General features: G+C 35.0%; 1 protein-coding gene across 1 annotated transcript in view; it reads left to right on the top strand.

The window, feature by feature from the left end:
* PDE11A (phosphodiesterase 11A) overlaps window positions 1-21,980 on the top strand; it is a 452,396-nt gene extending 430,416 nt beyond the window's left edge. Inside the window, exon 20 of the mRNA XM_031960412.1 lies at window positions 15,411-21,980. Coding sequence (XP_031816272.1) covers window positions 15,411-15,569 — 159 coding nt within the window. The 3' untranslated portion in view covers window positions 15,570-21,980. The remainder of the gene's footprint in view (window positions 1-15,410) is intronic.
* The last annotated feature ends 1,215 nt before the right edge of the window (window positions 21,981-23,195 follow it).

Below are 23,195 nucleotides of genomic sequence, written 5' to 3' on the forward strand. Positions count from 1 at the left end.
AGATTTGCATAGATGTTATCTATTATCAACATCATGTAATCCTAAAATCTTAAAACTAGAATTTGGTTCACTATTCCAGATATAGATAAGATCACACCCAAAGCATCCCTGGTTGTTTCTTCCATTAAACATCTGTATATGCAGGTGCATAAACTCTACTTGTTCTTAGAAATTCTTAGAAGTTTGTGCATTTTCTCCCTTCCCTTTACAATATTTAACAAAGGAAATCAGACTTTTAGAGAAAATGAGCTTGGAAACAAGGGAGGAAATATCTTGTCAAAATAATTTGACATATCCCTCTCCTTCCCTTCCTCTCCTCCCACTCCCCCAATCAGTGATTTCTTTTCTATCTCTTAAAGGTTACCAGAGATCCTGATACATTTAAGGCCAATTTGGGAGGGTGTTATTATCATTTCTGGACTAGAAGCTCCTCCATGAAGCACCTAGATGACACAGTGGATAGAGCTCAGGGCTAGAAGTCAAGAAGATCTGAGTTCCAGTTTAGCCTCAGACACATACCAGCAAAGTAACTCTGGGCAAGTCACAACCCCAATTATTTAACTTTTCTCAACTGCAAAATGAGCTGGAGAAAGAAATGGCAAATTATTCCAGTATCTTTGCCAAGAAAACCCCCCAAATGGGGTTGTGACAAGTAAGACATGACTGAAAACAACGGAACAACAAGATACAATTTTATTGCTTTTCCAATTTGTTATCTCTAGTATTTCTACTTACCCTATCTGGGACTGGGATGTTAAAGATCTACTGTGGTGATTCTACTGTATTTTATTGAGAAAATAGTTTGTTATACTAATTTTTACAGATTTTTTTTCTGCTTTTTTCTTTTGACTTTCTACTTTTTTGCTGAGCAATATCATCTTATAAAGCAATGGAGGGTAAAATCAGTTTAAAGAAAACTTGTCAAGACATTCAGCTAAACAAAGTCACCCCAAAGGTATTTAAAGCATAATGATAGGTCCTAGAAATAAGGAATTTCTAAGCAGAAGAACAAGTCAAAATCTCTTGAAGGCCTTTTAGGGTGATTCTATGATTTTGCATTGGTATAATTACAAAAGAAAAACTTAACAATTTTACACTCATTATTATACAGTTTCTTATTCCCAAACTGCCCAAGAAAAGCCTTTTTCATTCAAGAAGTTATAAAAGAGTATTCTAGAATTGTCCTTGTTTAATTCTCATAAACTAAATTTGGCCACGATTTAAACAAAGATGTGAACATTGTCCCATTTTACTAGTTGTCACTTAAAGGTATTCATGCAAGAATTAAACTTGCAATGGAAACATTTTCTGCATATTTAAAGAACCAACAAAATGGTGCTGAACAACTAAAATCAGCCCATACTTCCCAAGACACTTAAGGTTATGGAGAGTTAGGTATAGAGAGCAGGATCTTGATAAGATGTTAGCATTTCAGTTCCACTAAACAAAAATTGCAGACAACCAATACTTGTATGGCGTCCCATTCATCAAAGGCTGTGGCTTCTGGGTCAGTAAACATTACTCCCAAATCAGAAGTTGGCTGTCCAACCAAAATGATGGATTAGTGCCCACCCAGTCAGTTTTGAAAGCTCCACAAACAGAATGATATAAGACACTGTATGAGAAGTGCTCATTAATAAATGGATACTACTGTGCTGATCCTATTTGTTTAGAATAGTTTTAAACCTGTCTACAATTTGCCAATTAGGCTATTGTCTTCTTAGTTTTTCAGATCTAAATGGAGTAAATGAGATTGCACTAAAGGACTAATAAAATGCAGCCAAATTATTTGGGAAGTGATATTGGCTGATTAGCAACTCCTCTTACTGATAATTAATCCTATCTTATTATTAAGGGCTTATTACTTATTATTAAATAATTATTATTACTGTTTGGAAACACCAGTGAACAAAGCACTTTGTCCTTATGATGATTGTTGGTAAGATAATGTAAAATGGTCATAATAACATGATTGAACCCCTTGGCATCTCATTTGGATGAGGTGTATTTGCTTCAGATTATCCTCCAAATGTAAGTCTAGATTTTAGAAATGAGTAGATTGAAACCTCCCCTTTAGTAGACTGACGCTTCCTTTTTTTTTTAAGAATTCTGAATTTTAATAACCTTTGCCATCACTCCAAAGTTCCCTATAAGGAAAGACACATTACTCTCACTGGTTATGTATGTAAATATATATGTATGTATTTATCTATGTGTATATCCATATGTAAATACAGACACGTACAAAATACAAATAATGTTTATTTCTTCAGAAGATATTTGTCCTAACTTATTATTCATTTTTCAGTTATGTCTAACTCTTTGTGACCCTTTTTGGGGTTTTCTTGGCAAGCCACAATCATCAGATAACTTCACTATTATAACTGTAATCTTAGGAAAGTTAGTTTTTTGTCTAACAGTTATTAATTCAATATTTTGAAAGATCTGTTATTTAATCAGAATGAGAACTCCCTCCACTAAAATAAGAACTTCTCCATTGCCTTAGAAAAAAGAAAATATCTCGTTTTAAAATCTTAAAGTTCAGATAGAGAGTTCACTGTGGGGCCTTTACTCAAAACTTTTCAAGTGTTTTAAAACCTGGAAATTTATTTATTTATTTATTTTTTGTTATCATAGCCTTTGGGAATCCAGAGAATGCCCATTGCACAATGACATGCAGAACATCTCCATTTGGGTAGCCTCTTGGTATCTTAATCTCAACATGTACCAACACTGAACTCATTTTCTTTCAGATCTAGACCTCTTCCAAATTTCCCCATTTCTGAAGAAGGTTGACCCTATGCTAAGAGTCACCCAGCTTCACAACGTGGGAGTCATCCTCCATTCTACCATACTCTTGAAATTGTCACATTTTATATCTTCCTCAATGATATCTCTTATATCTGCCCTCTCCTCTCCACTTTTTTATAAAGAAAGTATCACTCTAGTGCAGGTATTCATGAGCACTTACTTGGACTACTACAATAGCCTGTTCATCTTTCTGTTTCCAGTCTCTCACTTCACTAAATCATGCTCTACAGCAAAAATGTAAACCATTTGGCGCAGATTCAAACGAGATTAAAATATTATTGGGAAATGTCTAAAAAATAGATTAAAAATATAATCAAACATAATAACATTACATTTCTAAACTAAGTCAATATGTAGCCCATAGGAATTTTGAATTACTAAAGAATAAAGAACTTCTTGGGTTATTATGCCCAGTGATTACCCAGAAAATCATTTTTATACCAATTCTGAAGTAGCTCCAACAAACATAACTGGCCTCATGCAAAACTGAAATATTGTGATACCTAAAGAAATCCTCAAAAAATAAATGTCTTCTGTAGAAAAATCTGATGATAATGATGTCTTATTTTGTTTTATGCATATGGATATATAAACATATATAAAGTTTTTTATTCATTTTGAACTTAAATACAAAAAGACAAAGAAAGTCCATGTTCACTGCACAATATAAAAAGACTTCAATATGAAACCATGAATTTCCACTTCATACTGTTTACTTTCTTTGAAAAATTATGTAATAAATACTAGATACAATTTTTAAAGCTACATTGCTTTTGTGTGTGTGTTTCCTTCTAAGTTTTTGTGTTTCCTTTTTTATTTTTCTACTTCATAAATTATGGGGAAGCAACAACAACTGCCTTTTTGCTCAACAGAATACAAATTATTCTTTGCTACTTTATTTTGAGAAGGGTTGTAAAACTGCTGGAAGCCTGTTAGGGTAGTTAATAGATATTCTTTAACAATTCAATGCAAATTAATTTTTTATATAACCTTGAGCTTCAAAGGGCAGAAATCTGGGGAAGGGAGAGGAATACCAACAGGAAAGCTCTGTTTCTTGATTCCCAAATAGTTGCAATACTGAAAAGAGGACTGATTTTGGAATCAAAGGACATGAATTCAAATCTTGACTCTTAAGTCTTCTATCTTTGGGACCTTGAGTAAGTTGTCAATGTTCCCAGGTGCTTATTTCTTGTCAAATAAAATGGGTTATCCTAAGGGCCTTTCTTGAGATATGATCCCATAAACTACAGAATCATACCAACCATAGTCAAGCCCACCTGCTAGCCTACCACCAAACTCCTCACCTTGTATCCCTGCCCAATGGAAAAACAGGATTGTAGTGAAAACCATAATGTACAGATGTGTACATATGTGTATATTGTTGTTTATAATGAATATAGCTTGTTTGCATATATTAGTTTGCATGTTATCTTCCCCCATTAGATTGCAAACTCCTTAAGGGCAAGGTCTGTCTTTTGTATCTCCAGCTCTTAAAACAGTTCCTGGTACATAGTAGACATTTAATAAATTTTTATTGATTAATAAGACAAATTTAGAGCATGTATGAAAACTTTTTCCAAAAATCCCAAAGGTATCTTTTTGATTTCTATATTAAATCTACCTTGGGTAAAAAAAAAAAAAAAAGTCTCTAATGATAAAATGGATTTTTGAAATTCACCTTTTGCAACAGAGATATTACTATAGATGAAACTGTCTTTGGTGTTGCTTGAATGCTTTTTTTCACCTTCTCTGACTTCATTATCAAAGAAATTTGGGGGGCATTCCACTCTTTTAATGTTCATCTTTAGCCGTTGACCCCAACCATTCACATACTTGATAGCTATCCTTCCACAATGCAAAATAATTGTAATTTTTGTAATTCAGAAAGGAGAAATCAGCTATGATTTTCTTCATGAATTGTCCAAAAATGAATGATTAGGGGGTAGGACTAGAAAGCAGAGTGTGGACCATTTTGTCAATGTCATTTACTTACTACTTCTTATCAGTCACCTGAAGGAAGAAGGCAAAAAAGATAGCATGGCTATGGATCTACTTATCTGAGAGGTTCTAGAAAACATTTTACCCTTACTAAACATTAAGCAAAGTTTGGATTGTTGCTATACATTATTAGATATGCTATAGAAGAGATTCTTGTTCAGATAGGCAGGTCTCCTTGTTCAGGGTTTAACTTAATGACTCCAAGGTTCTTTTACTCACGTATTCTGTGAGAGTGCAATTGAACTTCCTTCTTTTCAACTGACTAACATGAATTGCAATCATCTATATTACAAATTAATCATTAAATGGAATTTAGATAGTGTGTTTTGCATGATTTTATACTAAATCATATTGATAATTAGGTTGGTAAACTTTAATTCTTCTAAAAAAGAATGCTGCTTCCAAAAACCCATTTGGATGAATTTCAAGCCTATTTCTACATTTCATCACATACTTGATCCGTTTTTAGAACTAAATTAATTTTTTCATCTACAATGTGCTGTATTTTTTATCTTTGTTTTTGATTACTTCCCTAGGGGAGAAAAACAAAACAATGAGTTTTCCTAGTAACCCTGAAGAAATAATTCAATTACAGAAGGCCAGAAAGGCTTCTGCTTTGACTTTTAAAAGAAAAATGCCAACTCAGCTAATTTCTGATTATAAAACCCTTCTTATTAGAAATGCTAGAAGGCATTAAGATACAGTTGGATGTTTTTCAACCTCAAAGGTAAATGTATTTTGAGTCTGGTAGACTTTCCCACAACCCTTCCCCCTCCCTACTTTTCCCCCAACAGGGTGCAGTAGCTCTGGCATTTTCTGTGTGTCTAATGAACTTGCCTTTCTCTTTGTTTACTTCCTTGTTTCTACATCAGCATCATCCATCATGTCAGGAAAGTCCCAAGAATAAGGTTTGTAGTCAATTGTGGCTTCCTAACCAAATGATGAGCATAGTACTGGGCCAGATTCAGGCCTGAATCATGAATGAAAAACTGAATTGAGGGGAAATTCTTACTTTTGGCTGTTTTTGAGCCCCAGACAATGGCTGGGTAATTTTATTTTTTTGGTAGTGGAAGGGAGGAAAGAAGGGAAGAAGTGGAAATACAAGAAAAGACAGTAACTTTAGTGTTGGGGGATAACTGTATTTTGTTTTACTTTTCACATTTGTGCTATGTTTTAAAGCAGAGAACCAGAATGATAATATTTTAACCACTGTTGAATCTCAGGTTCCTTCTTTCTTGCCCAGAAAAATGTAAAATAGGGAAAGAATTAAGGTTAAATTCTAAATTCCCACTCTTTATCTCTACTCTTTCTTACTTCTTACAAGGTTTCCTTCTAGCTTAATTTTTTAGTGAATATGAAAATACAATCTGAGATATTCAGATTGCTTTGTTCATCTTCAGGGCATTAAACAATCATTTCCATTTGTGTTAGTTGTCATCATTCCCATGAGTCTTCCTAATCATTCTGTTTTTTCTGAGTGTTCACTTAACTTCCATTCAGTACCAACTCAGAAAGAGAAAGAACTTTTCTTGATAGGAACTGCTATTGGACTTCAGACCAGAACAACCATCTTATCTAGTGCATGTAGTAGCTATTTTCTTGGTATTAGGAATGTTTTGGGTTTTTTTTCCTCCCTATCACTTACAATTTTACTTAGACCTTTATTTCTTCAATAAATCATACCAGACTTCTGTTCTTTTTCCTATCTATTACCAATGCTAAATTTATTCTAGCTGGCATTATACTCAACAGATCTTGGTTCCAGTTTTTATGAAAAAAATCTTAAATGGTTACTATAAAATTGACATCAGCATTGTTAGAGAAAGTTTACAGTTACAATTTTTGGTTAAACTAATGAGCTGTGTGATTCAGCCATGTTTCTGGATCCCTGCCCATATCAGTGACTTACAGGCAGCCTTTCTCTGATGAGCTAAAGATTATGGTTTGAAACTTTACATTTCTGTCTGCTGCCAGACCTGCTGATATACCCCAATATGTTTAATGCCTGACTTCTTTCAGGACTGGCATAAATTTCTTATGTAGACGGAACAAGTAATTACCTATTTGTAATTTCAAGGGCATGAGGAAGGTGTTCTGCCCTCACAAAATAATTCCCCTACTAGACTTCCTGATACATGGAATTCCGATGAAAGAGATTCTTGCCTTTTTTGGACCTTAAATGCCATTAAAAATGCTAGCTTTGATTATCATTAGTCTAGGATAAAATACAGAATTTTCAACCTGACATGTAAAAACTGCCACAATCTGACTCTCACCTTTCCTTCCAGTTTTATTTTATATTGCTCTCTCTCATGTAATCTTATGTTCTAGTTAAGCTGCCATTAGTTGTTTCCTGGGAATAACAGTCTATCTCCTACATTAATGCTTTTGCTAAAGTTGTCTTTTATATCTATAATACACTCACTAGTTGCCTTTGCCACATAGCATTTTTATCTTCTTTAACTGTCCATGTCAATGCCATGTCTGCCATAAGGCTTCTCCTGATTTTCTACTATTAGCACTTTCTCCTTCTTGTAATCACTTTGCATTATTTTATATACACTGTATTTACTTTCTTGTGCACATGATGTACTCCCATAGAAGAATGAAAGGTTCTTGAAGACCAAGCTCTTTTCTTGTTCTTGTAACCCCATTGTCAAGCAACCAACTTCTTAAACTATAGTTCAGAACCCCATATGGGGTCTCATCGTTGAATGTAGGAGTTGTAAAATTATGACTTATTATCAATGTTTGATTTGTATTTTATACTTCTACATCTATTTTATGTATCTATATATCTGGGATCATGTAAAAATTTCTCAGATGAAAATGGGTCCTAAGTAGAAAAAGTTTAAGTTTAAAGAGAAAGAAAATAAGAAAGTACTCTTCCAAAGAGAGAGACAAAGAGACAAGATAAAACTAAAGAAAGTTGTTTGGGGGAAAACCAAATAAATTAAAAGTTTTAGGAATAAATTGATATGTTAACCTTCTTCATAACCTTCTTCACTTTTAAAATTTTATTGAATCAAATACCAGTCTCCTAACTCTATCTAAAAAGAAGTTAGGTGAGTCCAATATGACTTGCTTTTAATGAATCCACGTCAGCAAATTTCTAGAGTACAATACTAAAGAGAAAGTTTGTAAGCATCCAGATGGACTTTACTATGGTCCTAACAAAATCAAAGTTAGAGCTAAGCAAGGTTAACAAATCTAGAAGATGTTATAGTTTGATACTTCTCCCAAGACAAACATCTAAGAAAAGTAATTATATCTACTTTGTGATTTTTCAAAAGTGTCTCATTTCAAGATCAATCCACCTAAAGACTTTTTCTAAGAAAAATATCAGTTTATATCTTCCTAACTCACATAAGACGATCAGAGAGACAGAAGGAAATTTTGAGATCATCCAGTCTAATCACTTCATTTTGCCAGTGAGAAGATTGAGACCTGCTTGGTCTAAAACAAATAAGTAGGAAACCCAGATCCTTTGATTGCAAATACAGTCAGTGGTTTGGCCTCTTTTGGCAGGTTTTGAGATTTACAGGTAAAAGACAAAATAAACCAACTAATAGTTACAAGTAATTCTAAGAGTAGCTCTATGTCATATTTTCTAAGGGCTAAATTCGAAGTAGGGAAAATCTGACTTCAAATCCAAACTCTGACACTTACCTGGGCAATTACTTAATTTCTGTCAGCCTCAGTTTCCTTGTATGTAAAAATGGAACCTTGGGGTAGCTGGGTGGTGTAATGGATAGAGCACCAGCCCTGAAGTCAGGAGGACCTGAGTTCAAATGTGACCTCAGATACTTAATGCTACCTAACTGTGTGACCCTGGGCAAGCCATTTAACCCCAATTGCTTAAGAAAAAAAAAAAAAAGAAAAAAAAAGAACCTCAACAGGCTTATTGTAAGGACCTTTAAAAAGATAATGTGAAACACTTTCACAAACTTTAAATATAAGTGTAAATTATGATTATATTTAGAAAATGAGAATGAGATAGAAAAAACCAGGACTTGTTTTTCCCTTTCCTTTCTTTCCTTGGTCCTTGTGTAGTTCTACAGACATCTGCCAGTCCTATACTTGAGCACTCTGATGCTACGTTTTATATTCCTAAAAGGGAGAGATGTCTTAGGGTAGTAGTGGGAATTCTCCCATTGGCTTTCTATGCTCTTATATGTCCCCAGAAAGAGGAGGGGAAATGCTGGGGTTTGGGAGAAAGGCTCTTTTCCTCCTCTACTTAACAATCATTCAGTCAGGGATGAGGTGACAGCCTTTGTTATATAATTAAATTTTTAAGCAACAAGAATTCTGGTCAGAGGAGATGTCACTTAAATGAAAAGGACACATTCATCATTTGTACTTAGGAAAAAACTAAGTCAATTGACAAGTTTCTATTTTCTTTTTCATTTAGTATAAGATTAATAAAACCTAAAAAACAAATTTGAAGTATCTCAAAGCAGGAAACATTTTTATGGTATTAATAGGGCATTTCCCTCAATGGGAGTCAAATAGGAAGTTTCTGAAGAATGGATGAAATTTTCCTATCAATAGTTGACAAGCATTTAGTAAGTGCCTACTGTGTATAGAACACTGAGTCATATGATGAGGGAAATACAAAGAATAACTAAGTCATGACCCTGACCTTGTGGAATTTATAAGGTATCTCATGTATACATAAAAGAAATGCAAATAAAATGCTATGGGATGCCCAAAGGGGAAAAGATTGTACCAACTTGGGAAGTTAAGAAAAAGCTTCCTGAAGGAGTTGATTCTGATTGACAGTAAAGTAAGAAGTCCCATATTCAAATTCTGCCTTTGTCACCATCTATACTATTTATAGAATTTTCCTGGTACTTACAGAACATAAAAAGCAAAGTGACAGGAAGATGGATAAACACAGGGGATGTCTGAGTGATGATAAACAGTCCACTTTGGCTGGGTCATAGAATAAATAGGTAGAATTCATCTGAAATAAGCCACAAAAGAAGGGAACTGCCAGATTTTAAAGGCCTTAAAATTCCAGGCCAGGTACTAAGTAAGAAGGAATCACTGAAATATTTTGAGCAAGGGAATAACATAGCCAGATCTCTACATAAGAAAGATTAGTCAGGCTATCATGCAAATAATAATCTAGAAAAAGGAGAATGTAGAATAGAAAAGATGTTAGAAGACTATTATTCTAATATAATAATTCAGGCAGTTATTAATAAAGACTGTTAGGGTGGGGAAAGGGGGAAGGGGAAGAGATGCAGAAGATATTTCCAAGGTAGAATAGGTTAGTTGATCATCACTAACATCCTAACTGCTGGCAATTGTGCAGTGATTTAAGGTTTGTGGGTGCATGGATACATTATTTCATTTGGTCTTCAGTCTTACAGGTTATGATAAAGCAAAGAAAAAAAAAACAAAGATAACTGAAGATTTCAACACTGGGTGAATGTGTTGTGCCATTATCATAAGTAGAACTAGAGAAATAGATCTGGGAAAGAGATTTTAAATTCGTTTTTACATATATTAAGTTTTAAGGGCCATCTAAGGCTGTGGTAAATTGGAGGATCCCATCCAGAGCTCTAATAAGAGAGAGGTCAGACTTGTAGATACATATTGTAGATTTATCTGCAGAAAAGAAGTAATCAAAGCTGTGAAAGTGAATGAGAAGAAGAAGAGGAGAAGGAGGAGGGGGGGGGGGGGGAGAAGAGAAACAAAAAAAGAAAATGAGAAAGTACTCTTCCAAAGTGTTTTCATTCAACAAAGAGAGAAATGACTGGTAGAACAAAGAGCCAAGATAAAAGTAAAGAAATTTGTTTGGGGGAGAGCCAAATAAACTAAAACGGTTTAAAGAATAAATTGGTGGATTAATTCGAATCATGGCCAGGTGCTATGAATATAATTCAGTAAATGCTCAGGAACCTGCCAAGAAAAAGAAAAATGTGTTGCTTTTGAGATCATTTCCCAGCAGCTTCATAAAAGAAAACTGATTACAGGAATTTAATAAGTAAAACAGAGCCAGAAATATAGTAATCAAATGAGTTTTTAATTACATTTTAAGCAGAAAAAAAATTCCAATTTGTACTCCTGAGATCAAAAAAAAAAAAAAAAAAAAAAATCCTAGAGAAATGCTTTTGTAGCTTGAAACTAAAATAAACACTAATTTCCATAGGAATTATCCTAGTCAGTTTAATTAAAAGACTTGATCAGAAAGAAGAGCAACATGCGCCAAACTATACTAAATCCAGCAGTGGCAGTTGCCGCATCACATAAATGTCTGAATGAAGACCCTTCTACTGAGAGTGCAGAAAAATGTTTGTGGTGAGTATTTCTCACAGAAATAAAAGGAATTTCAATTACAACCTAAGGAAGGGAGAGTTGTGTTTTCTTTTCAAATAGAAGTACAAGTGCACTCAGTTATAAAACAGATACTTTTCTTTGTTAGGAGAAAAGGAATCCTTTTTATTAGTTTGCAGCAAATACTATACTTAGGCCATGTGGAACTGAAGAGATAGCTCTTTTGTTATGATAACCTGGGATTTTTTCCTAGCTTTCCTAGGCCCTTAAAATTTAACCTAAAGGGTCATTTCAACCTAAAGGATGTTCTTCATTAACCTGCATATCACAAAATTCAGGTGTTCTCCTAAAAGTTCTTTGGAATCACTAAAAACATCTTAATGGATTTTTTAAAATGACTTGTCTGACAAACTTCTTCCACTGTACAGGTTTCTAACTCCTTTTGGAAGAATGAAAGATCTGGTAGGCAATCAGCATTCACTGATTGACCTGCTCCTTCCTGAGCTCTTTAAAAAACCTAGCACTCACTTCTATCACAAGATCATGGAGCTAGAGGACTTCAGAGGCCTTCTAGTCCAAACCCCTTATTTTACACATATAGAAACTAAGGAACACAGAGATTAAAAATCTTGCCCCAGATCACACTCATAGTAAGGTAAGAAGTGGTCAATAATCTCTTTTCTATTATATAGAATGATGCTGCTATTGGCAGTAACTGGATATGGTCTTTGAGTTTTTTTTCCTAGCAATAGCTCTGATTTAGATGAGGATGAGGAAGAATGATGAGTGATATTTTTATTAAGTCCTGAGATTCAGAATATGCTTCAGAGGTGATATAATTACATGGAGATATTCACATTTTCCCACTAGTCTTCCTTGTGAGTAATGGACTACTTCTAGGTTCATCCTTAGGATTAGGGGTACAGTCTGTTACCACAGAAATGAGAGGAGTTGACTATCACCAATGCGAAAAAAATTGATTTGCTCTCAGAATTCCAACTACTCATTCAACCAGGAACCAGGGGAGGCAGTGAGAGAAATGTCCTTCTCTTAGTTACTTTTCCTGATTTTCCTAATGCTTCTTGGTATCACACTCTCTCAGTAGTGCATTATTTATCTACAGCTTCAGAGAGCAATGTGCCTTAGAAAGGGTGGTTTAAACATTTTCAGTATTCCTTCCTTGAGGAAAGTAATTTATAAAGGAAATTTTGAACTATGAGCATTTACTCTAGTTTGATGATAGAAGTCAACACACTCTTGATACCCTTAGTAGTTTAAATCTTCAGTATTTTCCTCCTCAGTACACAGGATACTTATTGATCCATAATGTGCTCAGCTAAAGTTTATGAAATATTTACCATGTACAAGGACTTCATGGTACCCGAGAAAGACACCAGTCTCTGACTTCACAAAGCTCAGTCTAGCAAAATGTGTGTCTATTAATTCTCCAAAAAAAGTCTCAAAAAATAAGTGTAGGGCCAACCACAATGTCACATATTCCAAGAACACAGGTGATTGTGGCAAGCATATTAAAGTCATGTCAGAATAAATCTGGGGCCAAAAGAGATAGGTCACCTTCTATACCCTTATTTTATAGGTTAAAAAAAAAAAAAAAAAGACTGAAGTACCATTGAAGAAAAGTTGAATTAATATCTTGTGCTTGAATTCACATCTAGGGGCAATGTTTTTATCTGTTGTTTAATCTTTTTGTTTTCAGTTGGATCTGACTCTTTGTGACTTTGGGGTTTTCTTGGCAAAGATACTGGAGTGGTTTGTCATATCCTTCTCCAGTACATTTTACAAATGAGGAAACTGAGGCAAACAAGAGTTGTGACTAGGGTTACACAGCTAGTAAGTGACTGAGCTGGATGTGAACTCAGGTCTTCTTAAGTTCAAATCTGGCTCACTGTATCACCTTGCTACCCTATTGTGTCCATCTACTGCACAAAGAATTTATGTCATTTTTCATGTTTAACATATTTTTTATTTCCTCTCTTCTTGTCCATCTGTGAACTGGACTCTCTGTATTATGTTCACAAAAACCCATTTATAATTATTTTTGCTAGGGGCAAAGATCCCGTCTTATACAGGATTTTCTACTTCAGAAATTCTCCTATAAGATTCCTGATAATACAAATGAGATATACCAAGTATATCCCAAGTTTTGTTTTTTTTTTTTCTTTCCTCTAAAGACATCACAAGACATTTCCAAGCCACTCAAGTGGATTAGAGTTGTGAATGGCTTTTCACCTCCACTCTCTATATTACTGCCAAATAAAATTTATACACAGCCATAGGCACAATAAAAAAATAACTTACATTTATATGGTCCTTTAAAATTTGCAAAATACTTTCAACCTGTGAACCTGGAAGAGAGGGAATAGAAATACTATTATTTTCTGTTTATAGATGTCTTTCTCAATGTCCCATAACTAGTGTTACAGACCCCAGATTCTCTTGAATCCAGATTGAATAATCTATTTTGTAAACCACATCTCTATCTACTCTACTACATCCGAGTTACACAGAGTATAACTTTATACACACCCACACACACACAGCACAATGGTGGGGAGAGAGCCACTTTATCTGTGCAATTTACTCAGATGGTTTTATTCCTACTGCTACAAAAGACACAAAAGAGGTACTTAATAAATATTGGTTGATATTGTACTAGCTAATCTTTGGAAATCATTTCGAAGATTACTTGACATCACCTGGTAAAAGCAAAAGAAAACAGAGCTAGAGAAAAAAAAAACAACAATGGGTTTGAAATTCATGTTTTGAATTTGCTTGATTTCATGTTTAAATTTTATCCAATCAAGTTCATGCCTGACATTCAAGGCCCTCAAAAAAAAAAAAGTGATATTAACCACTGCATCTAATTTCAAATGATTTCTCATTCCAAACTAGACTACCCTCCTTCTACTCATCCTACACTTTCCTGCCTTTGGATTTCCCCCCAAACTCTGGCCATGTAAATGCTATTCGTCCTTAAAAGCCTAGATCCAATTCCTTCTCTTCCTGACTTGAAATGAAAGTCATTACTTTCATTTCTCAGAACTTATAATATTTCATATGCATACATTTTACTCACTTATATTATTTTGTATTAATTACTTGTATGTCTTATATCCCTACTAGATTATAAGATCTGTGAAAACAGGAACCACTTAATCTATACATTGTATCTCCAATCCAAGAATGAATTGACTCCTTTTAAGTGCTAGGAATATTAAAGCATCTTAGTATAAAAGTACAATTCTCTGTGACTAGTTATATAGTGTGTCCTGACACTAAATACATGTGAGAGATGTGAATGTATAGATTTCCTATTTCAATAAGGTATTAAGAGTCTTCTAATTTGAAAATAGCATCCAACAGAAATAGATGTCTAAGGATCTGCAAGCTTTCACCTGATTTGATCTATTCATGAATTACTGTTATAAAAACATCCCCCTATCAATACATTTTAAAAGCCCAGATAATAATACTATCATTGTCTCTTTAATCCTAGCCATGTTTCAAAAGGATAAGATTGTCATAAAAGTCTTTCTTATTTATCTCCTACCATGCTGTCCAGAAAATGATGGGAAGAGAGCCATCTTTATCTGTGCAATTTGCTAAGATGATTTTATTCCTACTGTTACAAAAGACACAAAAGAGGGGCTTAATAAATACTTTTTGATATTTTACCAGTCAAAGAATACATTCTTTTGACTTTATCTTAGAGGTCACCTGATATCACCAGTGAAAAGTAAAAGAAAACATGACTAGAGGGAACAATAGTGGATTTAAAATGCATTCTTCTTAGTCTTAGAAAAAGGAGCAAGCTTCTGACTTTCATTCTGTCACTGCTTCAGAAGCTCCTGTTGGCAGACTGCTTCCTACACTAGCCTGTGAATCTTACACACATACTTACTACCACTTATTCAATAACTTGGGAGGTCTGGACTGTGATTTCATCAGAAAAAGCTCATGTTGACCAAATGCCCTTTACCAATTTAGGACTTTTCCAAGTTTTGAGAGGACATTTAAAGGTTCAGTCACTCACCCAGGATTATACAGGAATCTTGAACTCAGGACACCTTGACTCTGAGTCTGGCCCACTGTGTCTTCTACTGCATACTCCAAAATACTTATTTATTACTAGTTACTCAATAATTATGTCCACCCACAAACATCACAATGAATTATGCTTCTTATAGCCAGTTTCCTGGTGAAAATTACATCAATAACTCTGGTTTTCTTTTTCTCCTATAAACCTCCAACCCCTTTCCCTCTTCCCCTTCCCACTTTTTTTTAATCTCTTTTAGGCCTTAGTAAAAGTAAATGTGAAATTGAAGCCCATGTTGGATTCTATTGCTGTGAATAGAAGTAAATGGGAAGAGCTGCACCAGAAAATGTTGCTTTCTCAGATACCTTCTCCACCTTCCTCTTCCAGCCTCATTGTGTCAGTGGAAGATATCAGTTAAGGCTACCTCTATAGGTTGCCACTGCAAACTGTCTCTCAAAAGGCTCTCTTTGGCTTTGCTGCAATTTTTTTTAAAGCTGCCACAGACAAGCTTGGGGCACTGGAGTTGATCCCATTAACCAGGAAATGGCTTTCACCTTTGGGTTTAGTCATTCTGAACAGCAAGTGGATCTGGAATAATACAGGAAGATATGAGGCACAGAGAATGCTGTGGATGAGAGGGTCATCTTTCCACTGCTGCTGTATAGAAAATATCCATATCACAGCATCTGGGACAGAAAAAATTGTCTCTGACCCAAAGCAATGATTGGAACACAGGTGGGTTGGTCAGTATTCACACAAGAAGCTAAGGGAGTGCAGAATTATGATGTTGTTTATACATGCCCCTATTTGTTACAAGCTAAATACTGCCTGCTTTTCTGTTCTTTGCTTGCTTTTGCTATTTTCCTTTTTATGCCAGGATGTACCAGGGACCTTCCTTTGTATTCTACAAAATTTTTTTTTTAAACAATGAAGCTTCTTTGTGATTGTTTAGGGCTTTTAGAATACTTTATCTTGGATACTCTTTAAAAAAGAATGTTACCTTTAAAACCTTCGACTTGTGCCAGTTAACCCCGGAAGAAGTCCACAATGAGAATGCAGTAAATTTGTTTGGCCAATGTAAGTTTATATAAAAGTAATAACACAGAATGGGGATTGTGGGCCCTGCATTCTGAGCTGCCCTATTCAATATTCACAGTGGAATGTGCCTCCTCCCAGGAGAAAAGGATTAACGGACTTTAATTAAAGTATGAATGGAAAAGAAATCTATAGCTCTGAAGTTCACAATCTGAATTTAGCATAAATGGGTCATGTTCTTTTTGGAATTGTTTTCTCAGGAGAGAGAGGAATTTCACAGGAAATAGAATAGGCCTTATGTACCATCCGACCAGGGCAATGACTACATGGAGTTTTCTAATCAATGGTTTTGTTTTGTCCTAGTATATCACAGAGGACTAACACACAAAAGTCTGGGCTGCAAGTATACATTTAACAAGAAAAAATGAAGCCTGTTCAGTTTGACTCTGCCACCTTTGTAAGCTCCTAAAATTCACCTTGTCTTCAAAACATCTAGCTATTTTGCATGAGCTTTAAAATTGAACTTCTGAATTGATTATTATAACAGTGTTAAGGCAGCTGGGTGTTTTGTCCATGGAACAAAGAAAGGAATCATGGAGGCTTGAGAATCATGAGACACAATGAAGTATAATGGAAAGAACACTGCTTCTGAAGTCAGGAGGCTCAGTTTCAAATCCACCTTCTGATATTACATATAAGAACATGAACAAGTCATTAAGCTTACCCTGGCTTCAGTTTCCTCATCTATTAAAAATGAAGGGTTTTTAACCAGCCAGCCTCTATTTCCTGTGTAAATCTTAGAGAATTCAATTTCTGAGGGTTCAACTTTCCTCATATGTAAAAACACAGAGTTTTATGCTAGTTTAGGTTATTTTCAGTTCCAAATCTATGATCTTAGACATGAATTCTAGTCCTAGATGAGCAATGCATTTTTGGGCAACTCATCTGAGCTCTGGATCTCAGTTTCTTCATCTGGAAAATGAGAGGGTAGAGCTGGCTTAAATCCTATCGGGTTTTTACAATTTTATTTATGCCCATCTTCACCTTTACTGATCAATACCACCTCTGTTTTACATTTTCAGAATATCGCAGGACATAAAAGATAAGATTTAAGGGAAGAGGGCAGATAGTGGAGGAACTGGGTAATACTCCCAATGTAGCCAGAAATTAATTAAGGGGAGGCAGGACCATATGAAGAGGCAAATAAACAAATTATCTGTGTAGACCAGAAGTGAAGAAACAGGCTATGTAACAAAAGCCAAAGAGCAGCTCACATTTACACTTTTACTTTTAAGTATTGTAAAGCCTTTCCTCACAACACTGAGTGCCAAGTATCACTATCTGGATTCTGCAGACATGGGAAATGAGGCTTGGAAAAGGATGGGCTCCCAGATTGTGATTTGAAATCTGGGGCTCTTTCCATTAATCCACAAGAAAAAAAAGGGTGGGGGGAAGGTGAGGAGCATTAAGGCAGTGAAAAGAAAAAGAAAAGGAATGTCTGCCCTAAGACTGAAGGAGAGGCTGTGTTATCAGAAAGCTCAGAACAAGAGAAAGGTTTAGAAAGGGAGAGGCTGTGTAGAGGAGAAATGGAAAACCTTAAAAAAAAAAATGCTCCTGACTACCCTTTACAACTTCCTCAGCAGGGAAGGATAGAGAAACTATAGGAGAAAATGAGTGTAAAAAGATGCCTCAATAGAGCAGGTAAGAGGAGGTCGTTCAGATTTATGGGCTTTATTACGCCCATTTTCTGAACTGCCACCCTGTAAAGGAAAATGGCTTCTTGCAGGGCTGCCTTACTTCCTCCAGGTGAGGAACAAAGGTGGGTGGGGTTAGAAACAGCTACTCCTATCTCAGCTTTCAAAGTTGCTGCAAGTGTTTATGGGTATTGAGCTACATCATGTTTACATCACAAAAGGGAATTGAAAAACACTCCACATGAAGCAGAGACAAACCCACATCTCTTTTCTTCAACCACTACAAATAATAGCCCAAAAAGACTCATGCAAGTCTATCTAAAGCAAATTTATATAAGATGTATTTTATGGTCAAAGGATAAAAAAAAAATAAAAGATCCATAGTTTGATTTGATACTGCAGGTAGGCAGTTCTGTGTACTGTAGCTCTCCTGAACACTGATGCTGCATATTGCTAAGTGTAACATAATTTATAGGATAAACCCTACAGCCTCCACCAAGGTTGAGTTTTTCCTCTCATTTCCTTTCCTTTTTATTGGCTTCACTGCACGGTTGCCAATAGCAACATCCGCTGGTAGCAAGGGGAGTTCAACACCATTGCAACCTGCCATACAGTGGAGCCCTAACAATGTCAACCATCAATCATGTAGCTGTTTGTAATTGCCTCCATCTATTTCTCCTGTCTTGAGGTATCTCTCTTATTGTGGGTCAAAATTCAGAAACTGCTGACTAATGCCATGAGTCTGTTCCTTCGTGGCCATAAAGCAGTGGAAATGGAGTGTGGCAGGCTCCCCAACCTCAGTGACCCAGGATTAAATGTTGAAATCTTGAAGTGTGTGATAGAAAGGGGGAAAAAATTCATAATGGTCTTAAGGTTTTTGAAAGATTTCCCTTTGTGATTCTTAATTTTAAAATAAAATTAAAGAGGTAGTTCTTTAGTAATCTTTTAAAATGTAGGAGATTATAGAGATGAATTGTTTTCTTGATGTTCTTTTTTTGTACTTTAGTCATTTTCACAATTGACATCACCAGCTACTCACTGAACCTTCCCCAGTAACAAAGAAAAACACTTTAGTGAAACCAACTGTCACTATGTCTTGACAGTATATACAACATTACCTATCCATAGCCCCCTATCTCTCCAAGGAAAAGAAAGAGGTTACATTTCTTCAGCAACAATTAGTCATTATAGTTAATGTTACTACAACCCTTTAGTCTTATTTGCTATTCTTGAGAGAATTTCCAACTTGTGCTTTCCTAGGATATGTCTGCTTCTAGGTCAGAATTTGTTTGATTACTATGAAAAGGATCACAATTTCTGTTCTCTGGATGTGAGAACATCCAAATAACTCCATCTTCCTTTCTCTAAAGAATAATTTATCATATTAGACACTGGTGGTTTGGCTGCCCATTTTAACCTGAGACTGTCAGTTATGTTGTAATAGGAACTGTACCACATGATAGAAGAGAGACTAGACTGGCAATAAGAAAAAAAAAAGGGGGGGAGGGTATTCTAATCTGGCTCTGGCTCTAGTAGATGAATAATGCTGGGCATTTCCTTAATTTCTACTTTCCCCAGTTTTTTCCTCTATAAAATAGCAGGATTAGATGAAATTATCTTGAAGGTCCCTTCTGACTTTTACAATTCATGATTCTAGGTCATTTATACCAACTCCAAGAGTAAGATGATCTTTTTCATTGTACTTCATAACAACCATCACGTCTGTTACTCATTTGTTGAAAATGACATTTTGAAATAATATCATGACAAGCTTAAAAAGGGTTATCATTACATGGCACTTGGGTTAAGTATTAACAGTTTTATCATTTTCATATCTCTGAACACATTTCTATTAACCACAAAAGGCACTTCAATTTGGAATCAAAATGAGAAAATAGTTGCCACTTATTCCATATGGTATTTTTGTTAAAATTTAGCAGGTGAATTTAGAAAGTAAATCAAAGGTAGCCTCAATTATTTTCCTCGTATGAAAATTTTAAGAATGTTCATGTATTTGGGGTATAATGTCTCTGCAAAGAAAACTGTCAAGTTTAAAGCAATTTAAAATATAAAATGTTAATTTTTGTTGCTGTTACTTGGCATTTGATAGTAAATACCAAGGAAACATTAAATATTTTCTTTTTCATTCAAAGCATTATGTTTATCATATTTTTAAAATGTTCTTCCCTTAGTACAATGAATAAAAAGTCAACAATTTCACTTTAGGGTACAATTAATTTAAAATCTATTGCCTTGTCTGATTTTATGGATCGCAGATTATCAACAGAATGGGACAATTTCTTGAAAGCAGAATAAAAATCTTGTCACAACATGGAAAGTTTAAATTTAAAGAAAAATGTTTTCATTGAAAACAATTTTTAAAGGTTTCATTTTATTAAAATATAATTGAGAACCTGCTATCATCACTGTAGTGAAAGCTATACTCTGCTTCAAAATACCAGCTCTGGAAGAACACAATATCATGTTCTGCCATATGCAATAAAGAGCTCCCCAAAGCAGAATGTCTTAGGAAATAGAAAGTATATGATAATACAATTTGACTACAAGAAGACAGAGATTCCACAAACTTCCTACGTGGGCTGTAATTGAATGAAACAACCTCCAGCAGAAATAAAATTGGCAGAAGCAAAAGAATCTGGAAAATTTCATGAAAAACAATTTAATTTAACAGTACCTAATGACAAGCTTACATCGTTGAAACACCAATCTCTTTTTCTCAGCTGGTTATTTTGGACACCTTTTCCAATTTACTTTCTAATGAACTTGCATGTTTAGCATTGCTTCTTGAAGGAGTGTGGAAAATCGTGTAATTTGTCTCTTTTGGTAGGTAGATGTCTTCAGACACATGCCCTCCTACATAGGTGATATATTTGCTTTCTTAAGTAAATGGACTTAAATGCCATGAAATTGTTATTTAGGATGGTCATTTAACTTTGTGTTCATTTCCTGTGTAAACTTTAAATCCACAAACCTTGCTTTGCTGTCAAATAATTTGGATCCAACTGGATCCCACCAATCTCCCTTTCAAACAAAACAAAACACGGCATGTCTCAGAAAGAACATAATAGTCTTTGGTCTCATCCCCAATGAGTATATAAACATCTCTTTTGCCATTTTCTTCTCTTTGGAAATACTTTGAAGAATTCCTACTGATTGACTTCATAATTATTATTGTTTTGCACAAAAGGAAGAAAAAAAGTCTATTTGAATCATTTGAATTCCTTCCCTTTATATGATTTTCTAGGGTTGATGTGTAATCATTATACAATCTTAATGACTTTTGGAAACAAACTGCTTTGTGAGACAAAAACAAAACAAAACCTTTGGTTTTTAATAAAATGCTTAAGATCGCCAGTGACGAGTGTTTATCTCTCGGCAAGCAGGGTGATTTGATTTAGGGGTTGCAGTGGAAAGCAGGCTGCAGACTCCCAACACAGACTGCAGCTCTCCTTCGTCTTAGTGGGCAGTCTATTAACCAGCATCCTCCTGCTCAGCTCTCTGCTTGACTACCTGATAAGGGTACAGTGAGAGTTAAAGTCACTGGAGCAATTTCAAGATGACAAAAGCACTGCTCCTCATCTTTGAGAAGTTTTCCGGAGGTGGAAGAGGCTCCAGCTTAATGCTAGGTTATGGTGGCCTTATTATAAATTGCTCAAATTTGCATGGGCAATTACACAAGAGCCCCGCATCACTGCAGCAGCCGCCAGCCGCCCTGACAGCCACGCAATTACACAATGGCTCCGGTGCTTAAACTTTAAAATTCTTGCACCATTGTGCCTGTTCTATTAGAACAAACTGCAGCAAATGATCCAGAGACAATCCAAATGACTGGAAAGAGGAGGTGCCCAGCAGGAGAAAAGGAATGAGGTAGAGTAGGGCTCACCACTGACCAGATCAAGGCAAGCTGCATCAGGCTCGGCCTGAGCTCAGGCAATTCACCCGACCCGAGTTTAAAAGTAGAGATAACAATATTTATCGCCTACCTAACTCACAGAGGTCTTATGAGGATTAATGAGGCAATATGGGCAAAGCAGTCCGAACTCTTTGGAGGGAAATGCTACATAAATAAAGTGTCTTGAGGTGGCTTCATTTATTTTTTGTTTGGGTTTGTTTTTTTTTTCCTAAACGACACTCTCCACACCATTATGTTCTCCCTTGCTTATAAACCGAGATGCAATTATGCTCAGCATAAGAAAGCAATTCTGATACAGCAGTGGGACTCAATAATAAGCCTGCAAATAGTAGCAGCTTGATCAAAAGCAAGATCTATTTAGGAAAGAGAGAAGAAGGAAACATATTACTAATTAAAATATTAATAAAACTGTAATCACAAGCCAAAGGAGGCTAAGTTCATAATGAGGTTAAGTTTCTCTCTCTATGTAAGCATTAACTGAGTTTCTGAAATCTGACTCATACAAATTGGCTTCGATCTTTTGGGAAAATATATTTTGGAGTCATTTTTTTTTTTAAAAAAGACATTAATTGCTCCTACAAGTTAATAGCAATTACCATTAACCAGAGAATACAAGCTTATTCTCCTTTTTCCATTTTATATGCCTTTTTTTTCCTGGATCTAGAATTCTCATCACTTTCAAAGAAAGTACAGAAGATTAAAAAAAAAAAAAAAAAGCTACCAGGAACATTAAAGAGATTGAGACAGTGACTTCCAAATACTTCTAAGGCTAAAGAAAAAGGCACTTTCTGGGATGATCATTTAAAAACGGAAATTTGTCAGAAGATACCTTGATGCTTTTCTGTAATAAGGATAGTGTTAAAATGACTCCCGTGTCTGGCTTTCAGAAAATGAGTATTATATTTATATTATAAGCATTATATTCAGCTAAAGTGTTTACTACAGTTTGCCAGAGGAAATAATCCCTTTTAATTAATTTCCAAAGAGAATGCCAAGAAGTCACCTGGGATTTAACAATCTCACTTTTTGCCAAGCAGATATATATCAACATAAGAATCAACATTCATGATCTGTTTAAAGTCATCATATGGCTTCTATGCTTATTTTTAAAGAAATGTATGTTTGCAATCCTTATAGGATAGAACTCTCAACATTTATTATCTTCTACTTCCATACAACCAGCATTCATGTTATACATAAGTCAAAAGTCTTTTTGTAAAAGCAAAATTCTTTAAGTGAGAATCATTTTGCTATATCCACCAACTTTTTTACTTTTTCTGTGGATAGGTAGTAGAAATTTACTTTTCAATAAATGATTCAGGCTGATCAAGATTCTATTGGAAACAAAATGGCCCTTTATGATATTTTATCATATTCCACC

The sequence above is a fragment of the Sarcophilus harrisii genome, chromosome 3 (assembly GCF_902635505.1).
Source record: "Sarcophilus harrisii chromosome 3, mSarHar1.11, whole genome shotgun sequence".
Classification (NCBI taxonomy): domain Eukaryota; kingdom Metazoa; phylum Chordata; class Mammalia; order Dasyuromorphia; family Dasyuridae; genus Sarcophilus; species Sarcophilus harrisii.